A 23,039-nucleotide genomic window follows, 5' to 3' on the forward strand; every position below is an offset into this window, starting at 1 on the left:
ATAAAATTTTCATCCTAAGATTGTATGACATACAGTTATTTTACTTTAATTTTTTTGGTGACTTAGCCTCTAGATACTAAATAACTGGGAATAATTATAAATATTATTTACTAAGTATTATAAAATCAGTACAGTTATATTCTAATTTTTTCAAGGGCTCATTGTAAGGTATATAATAAAAAAATATTAATAAAACTACCAGTTAATAAAAACACTTTACTCCAAAAGTCAATACAACTTACTTAATATTAATAATACATCCAGAAAAAGGAAAGTCAAGGTGTAAACTTCATACAGTGCTGAACAGTAGGATAGCAGTTGGTTTAAGTAGCTGATAAAAATATTATAGTTTGAGATATAGTTGTAGATGAAGAGGGGGAATTCATTGGGCTATCAAAGTATCCTGAAAATTTGTTAAGACTTTATTTACCAAGACATTTAATTACCTTATTTCATTTCCCAAACAATTCTCTACATAGACACCTGATGTGAATATTCCATATCCCATGAAAGATGCAGTCCTCATTGTAAATTAAGAAATTGATTTACTGATTTACAAATTAGTCGTCTAACTGAAAAAATGCTCATCATCACTTATCACCCAGGAAATACAAAATCAAAACCACTATGAGATACTACCTCACTCCTGTGATAATGGTCCACATCAAAAAAGACCAGAAACACCAAGTGGTGGTGAGGATGTGGAGAAAAGGGAACCCTCTTATACCATTGGTAGGACTGTAGACTAATTCAGCCTCTATGGAAAGCACTATGGCCATTTCTCAAAATATTAAAAATAGATCTATTATATGATCCAGTAATTCCACTCTTGGTCATATACCTAAAGAACACAAAAACACTAATTTGAAGAGACATATACTCCTATGTTCATTGCAGCACTGTTCACAATAGCCAAGTTATGGGAACAACTTAAGTGCAAGGACAGATGAGTGGATTAGGAAGATGTGGTATATAAACACAATGGAATACTACTTAGCTATAAAAAAAGATGAAGTTGGCATTTGCAACAACATGGGTGGAAATGGAGGGGATAATGCTAAGTGAGATAATTCAGAAGGAGAAAGACAAATATCAGATGGTTTTACTTACATGTGGAATATAGAGAAACAAAACAAAGGGTCAAACAGAACAAAATCAGTAACAAACCCTAGAAGCCTCATTATAAAGTTGAGGTTACCAGAAGGAGAGGAGTGAAGGTGGAGAGCAGGGTGTAGAGGGGGCCCAAGGGACTATGGTGAAGGATTATGGGTACCTTGGTGGTAGGTGTGGTGTGGTAACATACATCTGAAGAGGTGTGATCCTATACCTCTGAGTCATAGTGTTGTAAATCAATGTTACCTCAATTAAAAAAAATTTTAAATGTTAAAAGTTTAACAAAATCTGCTAACCCAGATTACTATATCTAGTGAAAATATCTTTTAAAAGGGGGAAGAAAAAAGACATTCAAATTAAAAAAACAAAACAAAACCCAATTTCCTAAACTCCTAGACTGGATAATCAGAACATAAACCAGAGTCAGTAACAGCAGAGGCCCAACTATTCTGTAATCTTAAATCAATTGACTAGACATTTAAGAAACAAATCACCTACAATAAGTATATTCCTATGTAGGAATATAAATATGCCCACCTGAGGACCACCATATATGAACAGCACAGTGGGGTATTTCTTTCCAGGTTGTAGATCATGAGGTTTGTATAGCATCCCATACAATGTGAATCCAGTAGTACTTTCAAAAGAGAAAATTTCTGGAGGGGTATAGTCAGGAAGAGGACCTGCGAGAAGATAACATGTAGAGTCTGTAAAAGGAATTCTTATGGAGTCTTAATCTTACCTAGATTTTAAGACTAAAGAGCTCTACAACCTGAGTGCAAGGAAGAAGATAAACTCACAAGCCGAAGCACAAATAACTGACCAATCGCCTAAACGAATCTAAGCCATTGTTACTGGTTTAGTTCTGTCCGACCCTTTGGCAAACAAGAAATTAAACAAGAACATTTACATTTAATAAAGAAAATCTAATGAATATGTCAAATTACCTATTTTAGGAGCAGACACATAATATTGATAGGGATTTACATGCCTAAGTGTACAAATACTTTGTGTTCAGTTCAATATACCCTACTAATGTTTAAGCCATGTATCTGATTAGAAACTGGAAGCACTAATTTAACTTAGTTAACTTGTTCATGGCAGGTACTCAATAAACATTTATTTCTGATCATTAGAGAATAAACTTAATCAGAATCCAGAAAAACAGAAAGTCATGATCAGTCATTGGTTTACCACTGTTATATGGGCCTTTCCTAAGTGTGTACACTCAATTTTACAGTTCTGTTGTCTTTTGGTATGCTTTAAGCAACCTATTTTTAAGCAGTAGGCTTCAAAGAAAAATTTTTGATCCTTAAAATGCAGTTATTCATGATACAATTAGTAGTAATCAACTTTCCCAAGCCTAACTGTAAGGCAACAGATAAACTTTCATTGATTTCTTAAATTCTTTTTTTGCAAAGGGACTATTTGCAAAAGAGTTCAGATGTTCTATAAAAACCACCTGGTAGTTTCCTAACCAACTGATTATATTCTTTGTTGTACAATAAATCACCATCTTTCAGCAAGCAAAACATTAAATTTGAATAAAGATACAATCCATGAATTAGGACACAATTAAAAGTTTACTTTAAATATTTTTTGGAGAGGGGACACCACCCTTCTATTTAATTAAGAGGAACATTTTCATAGTCCAGAGATTTTTTTATTTGTTTTTCACACTTATCATGCCATGAATTCCTAGGGAATGGGCTCCAGCAGCGCAGGCTCCTTTCCATTGCTTCTCACAAAGCTTGCCTCTCTGGGTGGGGCAGGCTGGTGCTTCTGCTGAACCCAAGTACCTTTCTCTTTGGCTTCCTTTTTTTTTTCCCTGATCATTTTCTTTCACCCATTTCAGGAAGCTATCTAGGTCGGTTCTTAAGAGTGCTTAATATGCTCAATACGAACATTAATTCTCTTGGCAAGAATCTTGCCCTTGTTTGTTACAATGCCAACTATATGCTGGGTAACATTATCAACTCTTCCAGTTTTGACATGGTAACATTTGTGAGGCTTCCTTTTTGAATAGTGCCCATCCTCTTATGGCCTACAATATCACCTTTCTTGTATTAGATTCACATGTATGTGACCAAAGGAACAACCCTATGTTTTCTAGAAGGCCTAGTCTACAAATAGTGGGTGCCTCTCCTCTTTCCCTTTGTGTTGGTCATTTTGGAAACCTACTAGAAGGTGGCAGTTCTGGCCAAAAAGATGATTTTACAGATTAAGCAGAAATCATCATCATATTATAAATTCTATATATTATAATTCAAAATATTATAAAATCATCATCATATTATAAAATTTAATGTGGACATTAAAACATACCTACATCCTCTGTGGTCTAGCACTAATACTTTAGTCCTTTATTAGATATTGAATGAAAATACTTAACAGGCAAAAGAATTTGGGGATAAAGTAGATTAATAGAAACATAAAATTACTCCACCTTAAGAAATCAAGCAATTTAAAAATAGATAATTCATAGTGCTCTTCAATTCCACACAGAACAGAGTTCTATCTTATTAAAATGGCCAATGTAAGTGATTAAAAGTTTAAGAAAGTTACTTGTTGGTTATTCCCTAAAGTTGCAACTTCCCTGTTCAAAAGGTCTTACTAGTTTATATAAATTATCTTCAACTTATCTGATTATCTGGGAAATGATCTGAAAGTGTGAATAAATCATTTCCTAAGCTGGTATCTTGATTATTTTCAAACAGTCCCAAAAGATCTGCTCCTGACTAGAGTAGAGGGTAACCCATCTTATTCTGTCGCTGAGAGAATAAAAGGGATGAAATCAATCAAGAACCCAGCAGCTAAGTGACAGGCAGTGGTGACAGATGGTAAGACTGTGCACAGGACACATTAGTGCCTGTTTAGTTTAATATACTATTTCTACTTAAGATCGGTCCAGGGAAATGAGTACCTGCTGAATCCAAAATGGTGGCCCAGAATTCCTTTGTCTTGCAAGTTGGGTCATCTTCAGGACTTGTGAGCTTGTAAAGGGACACACAGTGTGGATTCTTCTGGTTACTATACTTGCTTATAAAGAAGTCACAGTACTAGAAAAAGGAAAAGATAATTATTATCCAGGAAAAAAGGAAAAAGGTTATCTGTTGATACATCGCCATTAAAGCTACAGCAGGAACATGAGAATTTGACCTTTTATGTACACATATAATGCCAAATTAAGGCTAAGTTTTAATTTTTTTAAATTTTTTAAAAGATTTTATTTTATTTATACAAGAACCGGGGTATAGGACAGATACGCAGGAGGGTGAGAGTATTCACCAGAGTCAGAGCAGGGAACAGAACAGGCAGACTGACATGAAATACACTGCTAAGGGGAGCGGCAGGCGAAACAGGAGAGTTCTGCTTGCCATGTGGGTTGCTCCAAGGCCAGCGGGGATTGAATTGGCACTGCAGAGGCTGCGGACAGCTTCACAGTGCTACGCTCAACCGCCTGCATCACCAGGGAGGCCCCAAGGCTAAGTTTTAAAAGCTTTTTGTAAGAGAACCAGACTTTTGCACGTCAACTTCACAAATCTTTTTGTTAGTGAAAAGAAATCTTATATGATCACAAGACTTTTTACAAGACAAGACATTCTTTTGAAACAGGACTTCATACCTGGCTGATGCAGCAAGAGTGGGAATAGCCACGGTCTGTCAGCCTTGTCACCTCTCCAGGACTTACATAACTAACCACATACAGGTGATGTTCTAAAGGGGAGTCTTTGGTGCCTTCAAAATAAACCAGTTTTCTGACTTCATCAACCTGGATCTGTCAAAATAGCCAAAAAAATTGTGCTTAGTAAGAGTAGTAATTCAACAAACAACCCCCAATTTTATTCAGAATCATTTGTCACCCTTAGATTTGTGCTTCTTTTAAAAAATTTTCCCACCCTTTTTACTAAACCTGAGTTTTTTTTTTTTTTAAGAGCATTTTTTTTTTAATTATTGTTAAGATTTATTTATTTATTTATGCAAGCACCGGGTACAGTCAGAAGCATGGGAGGGTGAGAGAACTCACCAGAGCCAGAGCAGGGAGCAGAGCAGGCAGAAGGACTGAAGTACACTGCTGAGGGGAGCAGCGGGAGGCAGGAGAGGTCTGCGCACCATGTGGGACCCTCCTCTGGTGGCCGGGGAGCAGCCGGGGATCGAACCGGCACGCAGAGGCTGCGGGCAGCTTCGCAACCCAGCGCTCAACTGCTGCGCCACCAGGGAGGCCCTGGTTTTGTTTAGGACTTAAAGCTTAAGAATGGACCCTACTTGGAAGGAAAATGAAAACCTGAGTCGCATGCTGTTGGTAGTTTCCTCTTAGTTAGAATGTGTGCTTTTCTTAAAAGACACAAATTATTAAAATGATAACCTATTACAGGGAAAAACTGTATATGGCAGTGTATTTATTTATTTATTTAAAAAAATTTATTATTTATGTATATAAGAGCTGGGGTACAGGCCAGAGATGCGGGGAGTGAGAGGATTCACCAGAGACAGAGTGGGGAACAGAACAGGCAGACTGACTGAAGTACACTGCTGAGGGGAGTAGCGGGTGAGTCAGGAGAGGTCTGCTGTGCCATGTGGGTTGCTCCCTGGCTGGCCGGGGATCGAACTCGTGCTGCAGAGACTGTGGATTGCTTCATAGTGTGGTGCTTAACCCTTTGTGCCACCAGGGAGGCCCTGTATACAGCAGTTTATACAATGTTTTGTGCCTTTTTAAAAGAGTCTAATTTTAACCTCTTTTTTTTTTTTAATAGAGGCATGTTTTATTTATTTATTTGTTTGTTTGTTTTTGTTTATACATGCACTGGGTACAGTCAGAAGCGCGGGAGGATGAGAGAATTCACCAGGGCCAGAGCGGGGAGCAGAGCAGGCAGAAGGACCGAAGTACACTACTGAGGGGAGCAGCGGGCAGCAGGAGAGGTCTGCGCGCCATGTGGCACCCTCCTCCGGTGGCCGGGGAGCAGCCGGGGATCGAACCAGCGCTGCAGAGGCCGCGGGCAGCTTCGCAACCCAGTGCTCAACCGCTGCGCCACCGGGGAGGCCCTAATTTTAACCTCTTATATAATTTTCAGTGCAATTTTATCTTAGGCAGTACTTTTCTTGTCTTTTTAAAAATTTACAGAAGTATTTTATTTATTGGTTGGGGAATAATGATCTCAATTACAAGTTTTAATACTAGTATAGTTCATAAATAGTATGGAGAAGATCTTTTAAGTCTTCATTCAGAACTCAAAAAAATACCTGCATGTAAACTCATAGCTGAATTCACTTGGCATTCTTCCCAAATTACAATAAAATCTTAAACAAATGACTTCCTTTACCATTTAAAAAAAAATATTTTACCAGCCTATTTAAACAATGTTAAATTCAAAGCTTTTTACACAGCAGAGAAAATACCATAAGCAAGTATTTTTAAATGCCACATTTTCTCCAGAAAGCCTTTTCTTCATCTTTAAACATATTTTTTAGCACACCAAGATACAGAACTAAACACAGTTGAGATTTAACTAGGACCAGATGACATACATAGGAAGGATACAAGTGACGGTTTCACAGGTACATATTAATCTCTGAAAAGGTTAGGACTGGTTTTGTTCCTGACTTAGCAGCTGGGAGTCAGGTCTTTCAAAATATAAGAAATAACTGGTTAATTTCTCACTCCTGTCTATAATGGTTAGTTTTCTTCATTTCATGTAATTGCTTCATTCAACAGAAATATCAAAACCACCTGAGGGGCTTATTAAACAGATTGCTGGGTCCAACCACCATAGTTTCTGGGGTAGACCTGAGACTTTGCATTTCTAAAGGGTTCTCAGGTGATGCTGATGCTTTGGTATTGGTCAAGGGACTACAATGAGCTTAAAATTGTTTAAAGCTTCATCCAATTACCACCTTTAGATATCTTTTGATGGGAACAAAGTCAGTGACAATTATATTCAAGGTCCCTGCCATAGCAATTTATAAGAAATAAATATTTTGTTCATTCAGGTCACCAAAATAGCTTTCTCCTACACATTTGTTCTTCATCCAGCACTGGTTTATAGCTTTTCAAAGTCTTGGGATTTCCTAAGTGCAGTGAGTGATAAAGGTATCTCTGCTATATTAATGCCAGCAACTTTTGAAAAACACCCAAGGAATGTTCCTGATTACCAGGGCAACCAACTTGAATAGAGAGTTGGATCATCCAGTCCAACTCCCCTGATCTCCAGGGAGGTGAGAAGAGGAGCTAAAGATTGAGTTCAACTGCCAATGGTCAGTGATTTAATCAACAATGCCTATGTGATGAAGCCTCCATAAAAGCTCAAAAAGGAGAGGCTCTGCAGAGTAAACATGTAAAATTCATGTAACTATGGTGAACACGGAAAGACTGGGTGGGGGTGGGGGGTGGGGGATTGGCTCCTTTACCTGGCCCTATAAATTTCTTTCAGTTGGTTGTTGATTCATATCCTTTAGTATTCTTTGCAATAAATAGGTGATCTAGTGAGTAAATGAGTTTCCTAAGTTCTGTGTACCGCTCTAGCAAATTAATCAAACCAGAGATGTGTGTCCTAGATATCTCTGATTTATAGCCAGTTGGTCAGAATTACAGATAACAAATTAGTCTTGCAATAGGCACCTGAAGTCTGGAGGTGATGGTAACTTCCCATTTGTAGCCAGTTGGTCAGAAGCCTGGGTGACCAAGTGGGGCTTATAGTAGGCCTCTGAAGTGGAGGGTGATCTTGGGAGACTAAGTCCTTAAACCTATAGAATCTGATATTATCTCCAAATAGATAATGTCAGAATTGAGTTGCATTCTCAGACACCCTGCTGATTTCCAAGAATGGCTTTACTGGTGTAGGGAGGTCTACCCACACCACACTGAAAACTATCTCAGAGACACTAAAATGCACTCCCGGAACAGAGAAAAATATACTTGGATACATAACCAGAAGGCCATGTAAGGCTCTCAGGGGAAATTAGACTTTAAATGTTGCCTATTATAATTACATTCTCAAAATTTTACTAACAAAAACAAACCTAGAAAAAACAAACAAACAAAAAAAACAAACCTAGGGCCTGGATCTTCATTCTTTCGCTTTAATCACCTTGGGGACTATAAGTGACTTCTATAGTAGTCAGTATCTATAATCCATCAATAATATCCTTGTCAATTTGAGGAAATCACAGGCCTTCATTAAATCCTGGTGGCATACTCAATTGTATGTGTCACACATATAAAAGATGGAGTTCTTAGAGATCTCATGAAATTGACCACCTAACTGAAAGTTGAAACAAATACATGGTACTATGAAAAGCAGGGAAAAAATTAGAAATCATTGGATTGCTATAGAAAAATCACATTCTGAGAACAAAACTGAGGATGGATTTCTTCATCTTCTCTATCAATCTACACTATATATATATGAACTGCAGGTCATCCCCTTCTGAAGGTGGGGGATGAAATTAAATTTGTGAGGTAAGATGAACAGGTGAATGAAATAGAATCCGCAAATCAGAAGTAGTAAATAAATTTCTAAAATAGTGTGGACATGAGTTGTCTATAAGAGACTTAAAAATAATTTTCAAACTATAGTCTAATAACTTTTACTAGACTCAAAAGTATGGACTAGCCCTTATTAAAACAATATATTAAAAATGGTGAACTTTAATAACCAGAACACATCTAATACTAGAGTTATAAAATGGGTCAGATTTTAATTTAAATTAATTCTTCCTTTCCAACAACTTGAGTTCTTTCAGGCCCTCACTTAATATTTTCAAAACACTGCTCTTTTGCACTGCTGATTTTTAGTACTGCATACACACCACAGATTTTGAGCAAATATGTAAGTAGAAAGAAAGAACATACATTGGATCCATGCCGGCCAAGTACTTCCCATTCACCACTGGTAATTGCTATTTCTTCTTTGATAGGGCACTTGAAATCACCTAAAGAAAAATATAGTTATAATTTAGCACTTTATGCAAGATTATAATCAAATGCAACAATGAATAATAATATTCTAAACTCTTTTTTTCCACAAAGATACATTAAAAAGTTCAAGCTATGTCTGGGCAAATGAAAATATTTGCAACTATATAGATATAATGGTTACATTATTTGTAAATGTATTAATGTGACTGAATTATTCATTTTAAAATGGCTAATGTTGGGCCTCCCCGGTGGTGCAGCGGTTGAGCGCTGGGTTGCGAAGCTGCCCGCAGCCTCTGTAGCGCCGGCTCGATCCCCGGCTGCTTCCCGGCCACCGGAGGAGGGTCCCACATGGCGCGCAGACCTCTCCTGCCACCCGCTGCTCCCCTCAGCAGTGTACTTCGGTCCTTCTGCCTGCTCTGCTCCCCGCTCTGGCTCTGGTGAATTCTCTCACCCTCCCGCGCTTCTGACTGTACCCAGTGCATGTATAAACAAAAAACAAACAAACAAACAAATAAATAAATAAATAAAATAAAACATGCCTCTATTAAAAAAAAAAATTAAAATGGCTAATGTTATATGAATTTCACCTTAATTTTAAAAAAAGTCTACAGTTAAAAAAATGCCAACTTATGAGTTTTCACAATAATCTGGAATAATGATAGAATGATTCATGTAAATAGTGGGGGGAAAAGCAAAATAGATTTATAGCAAAGCCAGAAAAGAACTCACAAGCACTTGCATCCCCAGACCTTTGGTTAGACGAAGAAGTCTAATGTATTGACAAGGTATTTCTTGTAAATAAAACAAACTATTTTATTTTTTTTTAAGATTTATTTATTTATGCATACAAGAACTGGGGTACAGGCCAGAGGTGTGGGGGGTGAAAGAATTCACTAGAGACAGAGTGGTGAGCAGAACAGGCAGAATGACTGAAATACACTGCTGAGGGGAGCAGCAGGCGAGGCAGGAGAGGTCTGCTGCGCCATGTGGGTAACTCCCTGGCCGGGGATGAAACTCATGCTGCAGTGACTGTGGATACTTCATAGGGTGCATCTCACTCAACCCCTTGCACCACCAGGGAGGCCCCAAAACAAACTACTTTGAAAAGTCACAGAAGAAAAAAAATTTAATACAATTATTCTTAATTTGCCATAAAAACTGTGCATTACCATAATAAATACCAATATGCCCCATTTGTCTTTATGAGATCCTGTCTTAGTAGACAAAATTCTCAGTAGCCTGAGGAGGAGGTTAAAACCTGGAGACCATTTGTTTTTGTCTAGCTGCTCCTAGTTATGGCTGTACAGAGTGACAGTTGAGGAAAGGCTGAGATGGTGAAGGGTCTTAACTAAGGTTCTGCTCATTTAAAAAAAAAAAAAAAACTTATTTTCTTTTTCTTAGATACAAAAGTACAACTTAGTAGTTAAAAATTTGTGGTCAGAAAAATATTTAACAGGGCCTCCCCCGGTGGCGCAGCGGTTGAGTGCTGGGCTGTGAAGCTGCCTGCAGCCTCTGCAGCGCCGGTTTGATCCCCGGCTGCTCCCCGGCCACCTGAGGGAGGGTCCCACATGGCGCGCAGGCCTCTCCTGCCGCCCGCTGCTCCCCTCAGCAGTGTGCTTCGGTCCTTCTGCCTGCTCTGCTCCCCGCTCTGGCTCTGGTGAATTCTCTCACCCACCCGCGCTTCTGACTATACCCAGTGCTTGTATAAATAAATAAATAAAATAAAAAATTAAAAAAAAAAAAAAGAAAAATATTTAACATACGCATGCTAGCAACTACTTACTATTGTATATTATAGCCACATAAAAGAAGGAAAATAAAGTGAACATCAAGGAATGGAGGAAGATTTGAAGCAAGAATAACTAAGAAGAAAGGGGGGGAAGAAGGGCCTCCCTGATGGCCCAGGGGTTAAGACAGTGCTATCAAGCTATCTCCAGCCACTGTAGCACGAGTTCGATCCCCCGCCAGCCAGGAGCAACCCACATGGCACTGCAGACTTCTCCTGCCTCACCCCCTGCTCCCCTCAGCAGTGTATTTCAGTAGATCCGCCTGTTCTGCTCTCCACTCTGTCTCTGGTGAATCCTCTCACCTCACCCCCCACACCTCTGGCCTGTACCCCAGTTCTTGTATAATTAATAAATCAATCTTTAAAAAAATTCAATAATTATACAAAATTCTAAAAATAGCTTTTTAAATCTGAAAATAACTTGGGTTCATTTTAATTAAAAATTACAGTAAAGGAAATGGTGCTGGGAAAACTGGGTCGCTACATGCAAAAGAATGAAGCTTGACCACTACCTCACACCATACACAAAAATCAACTCAAAATGGATTAAAGAACTAGACATAAGACCTGAAACCATAAAATATATAGAAGGAAATATAGGCAAAACACTACATGATTTGCACATCAAAGACATCTTTACAGACACATCACCCAAAGCAGTGATAGTGAAGGCAAAGATAAACAGCTGGGACTACATCAAATTAAAGAGCTTTTGCACAGCAAAAGAGACAATAACAAAAACAAAGCGAAACCCCACCAACTGGGAGAACATTTTTGCACCCAACACTAATGATAAAGGACTGATCACAAAAATCTGCAAAGAGCTGATCAGACTCAACAACAGCAAAGAAAATAATCCAGTCAAAAAATGGGCAGAAGAGCTAAAAAGAAACTTCTCTGAAGAGGAAATGCAAATGGCCAACAGACATATGAAAAAATGTTCAACATCACTTGTCATCAGGGAAATGCAAATCAAAACTACCATGAGATACCATCTTACACCAGTGAGAATGGCACATATTAAAAAAACTAGCAACAACAAATGTTGGCGAGGGTGTGGAGAAAAAGGAACTCTTCTGCACTGTTGGTGGGAGTGCAAACTGGTCCAACCACTGTGGAGAGCTGTGTGGAGATTTCTGGACCTACTAAACATAGAGCTTCCATATGATCCAGCAATTCCACTCCTAGGTATTTACCCAAAGGACACAGAAACATCAATTCCAAAGAACACCTGCACCCCTATGTTTATAGCAGCACTGTTTACAATAGCTAAGCTTTGGAAACAGCCCAAATGCCCAAAAATAGATGACTGGATCAAGAAGTTGTGGTACATATATACCATGGAATATTACTCAGCATTCAAAAAAGATAAACACATGCAATTTGCAGCAACATGGATGGCGCTGGAAGGGATCATGCTCAGCGAAATAAGCCAAAAAGAAAAAGAAAAATACCGGATGGTCTCACTCATAGCAGGAATCTAGAAAACTTAAATAAGGGACCAGGAAAATGAATAACTATAAGAAAGTGAAAATCAAAATCAACAAAAAACTATGAACCAGAGACACTTTTAGGGGGGCCGGAGGGGAGGGATTGGGGTCAGAATGGGGGGGCTGCAATTGTATGGGGAATATAACAATAAAATTTATAAAAAAGAAAAAAAAAAAAGAAATTAATAAGTATAGAAAACAGCTCTTTAAAGCTTGTATCATTAGAAATATTTTGCTTGTTATTATATCAAAATATATATCCTTCCTTCCTCTAGAAATTCTTCAGAAATCAAAATATGGAAAAATAAAGAATGTCATATATTTAAAAAAAAAAAAATTACAGTAAAGGGCCTTCTTGGTGGCACAGGAGTTAAAAACACAGCACTATCAAGCTGTTGCCAGCCACTGCAGCACAAGTTTGATTCCCGGCCTGCCAGGGAGCAACCCACATGGCACAGCAGACCTCTCCTGCCTTGCCTGATGCTCCCCTCAGCAATGCTGCCTGTTCTGCTCCCCACTCTCTCTGGTGAATCCTCTCACCCCCCTCATATCTGGTCTACACCCCAGGTCTTGTATGCATAAATAATGTTTTTTAAAAAAATTATAGTAAATGGGCCTTCCCGGTGGCGCAGCGATTGAGTGCTGGGTTGCGAAGCTGCCCGCAGCCTCTGCAGTGCTGGTTCAATCCCCGGCTGCTCCCCAGCCACCAGAGGAGGGTCCCACATGGCGTGCAGACCTCTCCTGCTGCCCGCTGCTCCCCTCAGCAGTGTACTTCGGTCCCTCTGCCTGCTCTGCTCCCCGCTCTGGCTCTGGTGAATTCTCTCACCCTCCTGCACTTCTGACTGTACCCAGTGCTTGTATAAATAAATAAATAAATAAATCTTAAATAAAAGACCTGCAAAAGCCACTTTTACGGCAAAGGTAAAAGTTGAAAGGAAAAGTCATTTTTCCACCCAGATTACTCATTAAAAGTTTATTATAAATCTATATAGAACTACATATATAGCTAATATTACATATCCCATCAAGACCTTTGCCTTTGATTTTTACACATGCAAGTATTTAAATTTATGTATTAATTTTAAATAAGTATTGATATTTACTAAGTATATAAAAGAGACATTCCATTACCCTTCCCCTCCCACCTACTGTTCAACATTTTTTCTTTTTTAAGTAAAAAATTATTTCTTACTTGGGGCAGGCAACCCACCACTTGATCGTTTATATTTGCTCTCCTTTAAAATGGATGTAATTTTATATAAATGACGGAAACCTGTTTTGCATTCAGAGGCAAAAATAAACTCAATTTCATCTTCATGACTTTGGGGAAAAACATGAAAGATGTCATGGATCTGTAAAATGAATAGCTTAATTTACTATACATATTAATGAAAATACCACACAAACAATTCAAAGAATAGCTTGAGAAGCATACTCTGAAATATAAATAACTACCAACGCTAAGGGGTATGGTACATTTGGAATTACAGATTTTGCCTCAGACTTTCAGATTTATCTTACTTTAGCCAAAGAACTCATCCATTGAGAAATAAATGTCTCCAAATGGAGAAAAAAGGAAAATGTGACCAAAAGCTCTTTCTTGCTCACAATCTCTGCAATCCTTTGAAACACAGTTGAGGTTTGTTTAATGATACAAATCTTATGACAGAAATGATGCAATTTTATTTTTTCACTTTTCTTTTCCAATGAGAAATATTCTAACAGTAGAAGGGAAAACAGATGTTCATCTGCTTTAAGAGCATCATATGAACCTTATGTTCAGCCAGAGTAAGTTGGTTTTCTTTTCTTTTATTTTGTTAAATTGGAAATTGCATAATTCAATCCAATATTTTGGTAGTTTACCAACTTAAAAATGAAAGTCTCCTAGACAGAACTTTTGTGGTTCTCTCAGAGGCACTGATGAGGCTGTGTATTCAAAATCTCATGTGTTCAGGAACAAGGGCAAATCCACAGCCATTTCAATGGCATCCACTTTCTATCTTACACACCATTCCATGTTGGAACCATCATTCCATTCTGAAATGTTTAAATTAAGCAAATTAATATTCATGGTTACTCGGAAGTTAAAAGAATTCATCTTGATAGTTTGCTATAAAATTTTACATGCTTTAACAGCCTGAGAAAATATTCAACCAAATATATGAAAATAAAACACATACATTTATCCAGATATCTGTTGTTTCTTCATAGATAATCAGTGGGGTAACAGAGTCAGGCACTGATTCAATGAGTCTCTGTCTTTCCATCGCATCATCTTCTACTGGGATAAATAGTTCAGGGGAGATCAACACTATCTGCAGGCGAGTTTGGGAGCGATCTAGTAGGATGGACCAAGCACTATTTAAACAAATAAAAGAAAAGCACCAAAAATAAAGCAATCTCTTAGAAAATACTGTCATTTGGCACTCATCAATTATTTTTGTAATCAAAAGGAAAGAATTAACTTAGTATATGTTAAATTATCACTTACAACTGGCTAATTAAAAATACCTGTTTTTTAAAGTTAAGCTTTAATAGTTTTTAAAAGTGGTTTTCTTTAAATTTCTAGAACCATAGATGGCCTCTGAAATTGCTTTCTTACTTTTAGAGTGAACAAATTCTAGCCTTATGAAACTCCTGCTGACTACATTAGACACAGAAACTATTCGTCTTCCTTAATCGCCTTCATAATATTTATGCTTACACAATAAAAAAAAAATATTTACAAGTGAGCCTTAAAGCCATACAACTAAACCGCAAATAGAATGAAAATGCAATGCACCTAAGCTTATAGGATTACAAATCCCCAGAGTATACTCAGCTCATAAAAATTCTTTGTGCAGAAATAACTGCATATTTAAATTTATGTGTGAAGGCAGCTCCAACTATAAGGTTAAAATGAACAGACATTTCTAAAGTTTTGGATCCTTCATAGTGGTAAAGAAGTTAACAATTTAACATACGCACTATTTTCCCTCTGGAGTCCATCCAGCTCTGGCAATATATTCAACACCTTCAAACAAAATCTCAAAAGGCTGTATTAGTTCCTTATCAATGACATCTATAATCTATCAAAAAAGAAAAAAAGAATGTAATTATAAAAGACATAAACATGTAAGTAGCTTACTAGTCTACCTAAGTCATTATCAATAACAGCATGATAATTTTTCAGGTTTGGGTACTTTATTTTTTGTTTTTTGTTTTTTTTTTTTTAATTTTCTAGAGGCATGTCTTATTTATTTATTTGTTTATTATTTGTTTGTTTGTTTGGTTTATACATGCACTGGGTACAGTCAGAAGTGCGGGAGGGTGAGAGAATTTACCAGAGCCAGAGTGGGGAGCAGAGCAGGCAGAAGGACCGAAGTACACTGCTGAGGGGAGCAGCGGGCGGCAGGAGAGGTCTGCGCGCCATGTGGGACCCTCCTCCGGTGGCCGAGGAGCAGCCGGGGATCGAACCAGCGCTGCAGAGGCTGCAGGCAGCTTCGCAATCCAGCGCTCAACCGCTGCGCCACCGGGGAGGCCCAGGTTTGGGTACTTTAAAAGGCACACAAAGTATAGCAAAACCAACAGGAAGTTGTGGGAATCTTATACAGGAGCTCTTTACACCTAAAAAAGCTGTCACCATAAGAATGAGTTCATAGTTTTCCTATGAATTTACACAAATAGAATACTTGATAATAACTTGTAAATCAAATTTTAATCACTTTAAACTCTAGTATCTAAGAAAAGTAATAGTCCCTTGTTCCCTGTATTTCAGCTTAAAATATTATTTGTGTAACATATTAGTGGTCCTGAGTAAGCCAACTTTTTTCCATTAAAAATCTAGTTGACATAATTAAAACAATTGTTCTTCTGATGGGCAAAGGATCTAAATAGACAATTCTCCAAATGTTGAACACGCACATGAAAAGAAGCCCAATGTCACTAACCATCAAGAAAATGTAAATAAATCAAACCACAATGAGGTACCACTTGAAACTCACTATAATAAATGAGTAAAGTGATAAGAAGTGTTGATTAGGATGTAGAGAAATTGAAAACCTCATACCCTGCTGGTGGGAATACATAATAGTACAACCACTTTGGAAGACAGCTTGGCAGTTCCTCAAAAGGTTAAACATTGAGTTATCACGTGATCCAATAATTCCACTCCTAGGTATATAACCAAGGGGGAAAAAAAAGGTAGGGCCTCCCCGGTGGCACAGCGGGTTAAGCACAGCACTGTGAAGCTGTCCGCAGCCTCTGCAGTGCAGGTTTGGTTCCCAGCCGGCTGGGGACATTCCCACATGGCACAGCAGACCTCTACTGTCGTCCCCTCTGCTCCCCTCAGCAATGCTTTCAGTCCATCTGCCTGTTCTGATCCCGACTCTGTCTCTGGTGAATCCTCTCACTTTCCTGTGCCTCTGGCCTGTACCCCAGCTATTGTATAAATTAAAAAAAAAAAAAAAAAAAAAAAGGCATATCCACACAAAAACCTGCATGCAAATATTCATGGTAATTTTTTTTTAAGATTTACTTATTTATGCATACAAGAACTGGGGTACAGGCCAAAGGTATGGGGGGTGAGAGATTCACCAGAGACAGAGTGGGGAGCAGAACAGGTAGATGTACTGAAATACACTGTTGAGGGGAGGAGTGGGCTAGTCAGGAAAGGTCTGCTGCGCCATGTGGGTCACTTCCCTGACTGGGGATCCAACTCGTGCCGCTGTGGCTGCGGAGAGCTTCATAGTGCTGTGTCTTAACCTCTTAAGCCACCAGGGAGTTTCATAACTCCCCCATGGTAGTGCTATTGATAATAGTCAAAAAGTTGAAATAACCCAAAAATCCGTAACTGATAAGTATATTTATCAGATAGTAATGGTTCAACATGGATGAATCTTGAAAACATTACACTTAGTTAGAGAAATCAGACTAGTGACTGTATGATTCCATTTATATGAATGTTCAGAATGCGCAAATCTATAGACAAAAGAAAAAAGTGGTTGCCTAGGGCTGGGGGCAAGGAGAGGAGCATGATGACATTGGGAAATGATGACTAAAAGATGTGGGGTTTCTTTTTGGAATGATGAAAATGTTCTAAAATTGTGATGGTTGCAATCATGTAAATATACTAAGTCCTATCTCAATAAAGCTGTTGAAAAAAGCTGAGCAGAGAAGACTGCTTTTAAATTAATCTCATATGCATTCAGCTTATATGCATTTGACTATCCAATTGACAAGGAGCAGTACAAGAGAAACATAGGATATTTAATGTACCATATATATCTATACAGTACAGAAATACAGAAGGTCACTCATCATCAATACTACCATTTTAAAAACACTGATCAGGAGAAATAACTAAGTCAAAGAGGAAAAACTACTGAAAAGGGTGATAAATATGAACAGCCCCTAGTTCTATCTTGGGAAGCAGCAAAACTCTTCAAAGTAGAAGATGAGGTCAACCTGAAATCATGATCCACAGATGTCTCACAAGTTCAAAGAGTCCAAAAAATATAAAAAGTTGTATCTAAGATTTCTTTTAGACTGACTAGACTAGCTAAATGCCTCAAAGTAAACTGAACATTTTATACTTACCCTTCCTTCTGCATCAATCATGATTTCCGACATCTTAAAAGTGACTTTAGGGTTTGCTGTACCTTTAGAAAGAGACATAAATGAATTAGTAACACATGTCCAAAATTATTCAAACTAACTTTGATAGATCAATCCTCCTTATAGTTAAGTCAGGACTATTATAGAGTTAGGGTTTTATTGCGCAAGACTCTCAGAAGTCCATTTCAAATTTACACTTTTCAGTATAGTATCAAAAAAAAGGAGAGAGGGCTGAAATATCAAAAGTCAGTTTGAAAAAAAGAAGTCAATTCCACATCACTGAAATGCTATTAATAGCAACATAAGGAAAATTACTAATTAAGAACAAAAATCCCTAAAAAATCTTTATTTCCTAGCAAACACACCTTTTTTATTCATTCTTTGAAGTAACCAGTTTTGTGCACACCCCCAAATAATTTAAAAGGATCAGTCTTTAAAAAATCTACTTCAGGGCCTCCCTGATGGCAAAGAGGTTAAGTCTCAGTGCCATCAAGCTACTGCCAGCCACTGCAGCATGAATTTGATCCCCAGCCAGGAAGCTAACCCATATATGGCATAGCAGACTCTCCTGTTCAACTGCTGCTCCCCATAGCAGTGTATTTCAGTACATCTGCCTGTTCTGCTCCCCACTCTATCTCTGGTGAATCCTCTCATCCCCAGTACCTCTGACCTATACCCCAGTTCTTGTATGCATAAATAAATAAAAAATCGACTTCAGTGACACTTAAAAACCCATCCATACCAAGGCTGAAAATGACTAATGTTGACTATACATTTGGTTGACAGTAAAGAGAAACTTGTTTGGAAAGGAGAAATGGGTGCTATTTAAATGCCAATGAATACATTACCAGTTTTAGGATAACGGAATGAATCTGCCCTCCTTGTTTCCAACATAGGCGATGTAACATGAATTATTTCCACCTCAGATTCATCATTTTCTTCATAGAGAATTCTAAGAATTTTGTTGCCACTGGGAGCTTAAAAAAATTGAGAATGAAAATTTAGAAGAATTATTCCAAAAAGTAACCGGAACTGACCATTCTTTCTAGCATTATATTTCCCATAGTGAAAATAATTAATGTACAAAATATGCTTCCTTTTATGTATGAAAATATCACTAGTCTTTGCAGTAGAGCAAAGTAAGTTACTGCCAACCCACTTTATTTTTATTTTTATTTTTTTTAAAGATTTATTTATTTATACAAGCACTGGGTACAGTCAGAAGCGCGGGAGGGTGAGAGAATTCACCAGAGCCAGAGCGGGGAGCAGAGCAGGCAGAAGGACCGAAGTACACTGCTGAGGGGAGCAGCGGGCGGCAGGAGAGGTCTGCGCGCCATGTGGGACCCTCCTCGGGTGGCCGGGGAGCAGCCGGGGATCGAACCGGCGCCGCAGAGGCCAAGGGCAGCTTCGCAACCCAGCGCTCAACCGCGGCGCCACCGGGGAGGCCCCGCCAACCCACTTTAACTGGTTAAAGATTATTCATTTTGGGGGGCCTCCCTGGTTGCGCAAGGGGTTAAGACACAACCTATGAAGCTGTTCACAGACTCTGCAGCACAAGTTCAGCCCAGCTGGCCAGGGAGCAACCCACATGGTGCAGCAGACCTCTCCTAACTCACCTGCTGCTCCCCTCAGCAGTGTACTTAGGTCAATCTGCCTATTGTGTTCCCCACTCTGTCTCTGGTGAATCCTCTAACCCCCCACACCTCTGGCCTGTACCCCAGCTCTCATATGCATAAATAAATAAACCTTTAAAAAAAAAAGTTATTCATTTTGGAAGCAAAAATTGAAAACAGGGCCTCCCCCGTGGCACAGTGGTTGAGCGCTGGGTTGTGAAGCTGACCGCAGCCTCTGTAGCGCCAGTTCGATTCCCGGCCGCCCGCTGCTTCCCTCAGCAGTGTACTTCAGTCCTTCTGCCTGCTCTGCTCCCCGCTCTGGCTCTGGTGAATTCTCTCACCCTTCCGCGCTTCTGACTGTACCCAGTGCTTATATAAATAAATAAATCTTTAAAAAAATATATATAAAGAAACCACGTCTTGGGAAAAAAAAAAACACAAAAATTGAAAACAATTATGTATTTTATATACATATTTAACTCAGGGAAAGCAGTTTTGAAGGATTTTGTTTTGGTCCTTGCATATCTTAAGATACAATTTTTTTGTTGAAAAATGAATTGTTTAATTATATTTATAATGCTTCTGGTAACAAAATAAATGCTATTTAAAGAGTCTTTTTTTTTCTTTCATTCACTTCAAAATCCATAACTATCTAACAGATAGTTATGGCAAAATGTTTTACATCTTAAAATAAAATGTCCAAATCTAAGACATGACTTAAAAATAAATAACTTTCATGGTCCCTTAGAGAAATGTTCATCCTGCTAGCTGTAATCCATTAGTGGGTCATGAAAATTTATTCATAACCAGCATTTAAAAAAATACAACAGAAAAGGACATATATAACATCAGAATGTATTACACAGAACGATAATAATTGTAAAATTTGTTTTCAGTTTTATATATGCAGTATATATGTGTGTGTGTATATATATATACATATATATGTATATATATATACATATAGTACATTATATATATATATAATGTACATTATATATATAATGTACTAGGGTCACAATATAAAGCAAATTTCTAATTGGATCACGATCAAAAAGTTTGAAGCCACTGCTTTAGAGAGCTGCTTCTCAAGCTTCCAGACAGTAAAATATTATGAATTCACCAAGAAAAAGGAAGACCTTACGCCCTTTCTCTGATCCATTCATAATAATCTGGCCATTTGTTCATACAGATTCTCTAGTCAATCATACATTTTTATATCAGCTCATTAAGGTGTGATTTTTTTTATTCTGCTACCAACATTACCAAGACCAGTTTTAGATTAAAGAATTAACAAAGGAGTAGAACCTGAAGCACTGAACCACGGCATAATTATTTTTATTCACTATGGTGAGAGATACCCTATATATTCTAAATAACCACCGGTAGGATCCAGTGTTCATCACTAAGCATCTACTACCCAGGATTTAGAACCCCCGTCCTTAAATAACTGGTAGTTAAATTTCATACTTTATTTAACCTATATTACTTTGAACCCTCTTACTTGTTTCAGCTTCTGGACACCACCAATAACCAGAATATCTGTCAAATTCTTCTTGAAGAACAAAGGTAGCAACTCCAGCTGATCTGGGATCCTCTTCCATATTGGCTAGCTCTAGACAAACATGAAAGGCAAATTTATCACAGGAAGTTCTCTATTTTTTCTAAATACAAAGCAGAATGATTCTGTTTATTTTTTTTTTTAAAGATGTATTTATTTATGCATACAAGAGCTGGCGTACAGGCCAGAGATGTGGGGGGTGAGAGGATTCACCAGAGACAGAGTGGGGAACAGAACAGACAGACTGACTGAAGTACACTGCTGAGGGGAGCAGTTGGCAAGACAGGAGAGGTTTGCTGTGCCATGTGGGCAGCTCCCGGGCCAGTCAGGGATCGAACACGTGCTGCCGAAGCTGCAGACAGCTTCACAGTTCTGTGCCTAACCCCTTACGCCACCAGGGAGGCCCTCATTCTGTTTATTTTGAAGACAGCTATAATGTAGTAATGAACTCTGGAGCCAAAAGGATTGAATTCACACTTGGGTTCTATCATTTACTAACTGTCTGACCTTGGGCATATCACCCTTCTCATTCCACTGTAGTGTGCCACTTGTAAACAGGAACAGGAACCTACTTTATAAGGTTAAGAAATTATTTAATTCACATACAGCACTTGAACAAAGACTGAATCACAGTATGTACTCCAAAAATTTTATTTTCCCATTTACTAGGATCATAGAAAATAGATACATGTAAATACATGTAAAGGGCTATGTCTTATCTCTCTAGTACAGGGAAGAACATCTATTGCCCTAGAATGGATGTTATAGATTATGTAATTCATCATTCCTCCTCCATTCTCTTCCTCCCATCCAACCACAGCAGTTCAGTTTTTGTTTATAACATACTTAAGGGTGAAAAAATAAGCATATTAGCATGTACTAAATGGTATGTACACTGTGATTGTACTTTAATTCATTCCTGTTTATTGCTGAATGGTATTCCAATATATCTACCACAATTATTTGATCCATTCATTTGGGCTGCCTCCAAGTTTTGGCTATAGTGAATAAATACGCTATTATCATTCTTGAATAAGAATCTTTGTGGATGTTGTTTTCATTTCTCTTGAATAAATATGTAGCAGTGGAATGGCTGGGAGTATAGTGTATTTTAACTTTATGAGAAAATGCTACATAGTTTTCTAAAATAATTCTATTATTTTATATTTTTACTAGCAGTGTGTGAAAGTTCTTTTAGAAACATTTGGTGTTCTGGAGGCCTTCCTGGTGGTGCAAGGGGTTATGCTGCAGCACTGTGAAGCTATCAGCAGCTACTGTAGCATGGCACAAGTTCAATCCCCAGCCAGCCAGGGAGCTGACCCACATGGTGCAGCAGACCTCTGCTGTCTCGCCCGCTGCTCCCCTCAGCAGTGTGTTTCAGTCTGTCTGCCTGTTCTGCTCCCCACTCTGTCTCTGGTGAATCCTCTCACCCCCTGCACCTATGACCTGTACCCCAGTTCTTATATGCACAAATAAATAAATGTAAAAAAAAAATTGGTGTTCTTAAATCTTTTTCACTTTAACTAGTCTAATAGAGGGTATATAATATCTCACAGTATTTTAATTTTACAGGTAAGTTTTAATGTATTATTTTTGCTTATTTGTATCACTGCTTATCTAAAATGAATATGCAATATGAACCAATAATCCCTTATCCAAAAATTCTGAACCCAGAAATGTTTGGAGCTCAGATTTCAAATATATCTACCATATAATTATGTAACATCTTCAGCAGGGTAATTAAATACCCTGTAATCAAATACACTACTATTCCTGCAGCAAACTTATGAAAAGGTACACTAAGATTAAGATTATAAATATCTTCAGGTCAGCTCAGGTCAGGTTTTGCCACCAAGCAAAAGCATCAAGCTAAGGAAAATTAAGCTCAGATTTCAGAGTAATTTTAGAATTAATGATTTGTTCAAAACCAATGCTATCTTTAGGATCTTTCAATTACTCAAAAGTT

The 23,039-nt window shown here is 38.0% G+C and overlaps 1 protein-coding gene across 3 annotated transcripts in view; it reads right to left on the minus strand.

Moving 5' to 3' along the window:
• Positions 1 to 23,039, minus strand: part of DPP8 (dipeptidyl peptidase 8) — a gene marked incomplete at both ends in the record, with an annotated part of 50,362 nt that overhangs the window by 8,909 nt on the left and 18,414 nt on the right. For all 3 annotated transcript variants that reach the window (XM_084239814.1, XM_084239813.1, XM_084239815.1), the window contains 10 exons: positions 1,651 to 1,796; positions 4,037 to 4,172; positions 4,739 to 4,891; positions 8,963 to 9,042; positions 13,497 to 13,656; positions 14,485 to 14,662; positions 15,272 to 15,372; positions 17,882 to 17,943; positions 18,748 to 18,876; positions 21,017 to 21,127. In XM_084239814.1, coding sequence (XP_084095940.1) covers positions 1,651 to 1,796; positions 4,037 to 4,172; positions 4,739 to 4,891; positions 8,963 to 9,042; positions 13,497 to 13,656; positions 14,485 to 14,662; positions 15,272 to 15,372; positions 17,882 to 17,943; positions 18,748 to 18,876; positions 21,017 to 21,127 — 1,256 coding nt within the window. The remainder of the gene's footprint in view (positions 1 to 1,650; positions 1,797 to 4,036; positions 4,173 to 4,738; positions 4,892 to 8,962; positions 9,043 to 13,496; positions 13,657 to 14,484; positions 14,663 to 15,271; positions 15,373 to 17,881; positions 17,944 to 18,747; positions 18,877 to 21,016; positions 21,128 to 23,039) is intronic.

Source organism: Talpa europaea (genome assembly GCF_964194135.1).
Source record: "Talpa europaea genome assembly, chromosome: 8".
Lineage (NCBI taxonomy): Eukaryota > Metazoa > Chordata > Mammalia > Eulipotyphla > Talpidae > Talpa > Talpa europaea.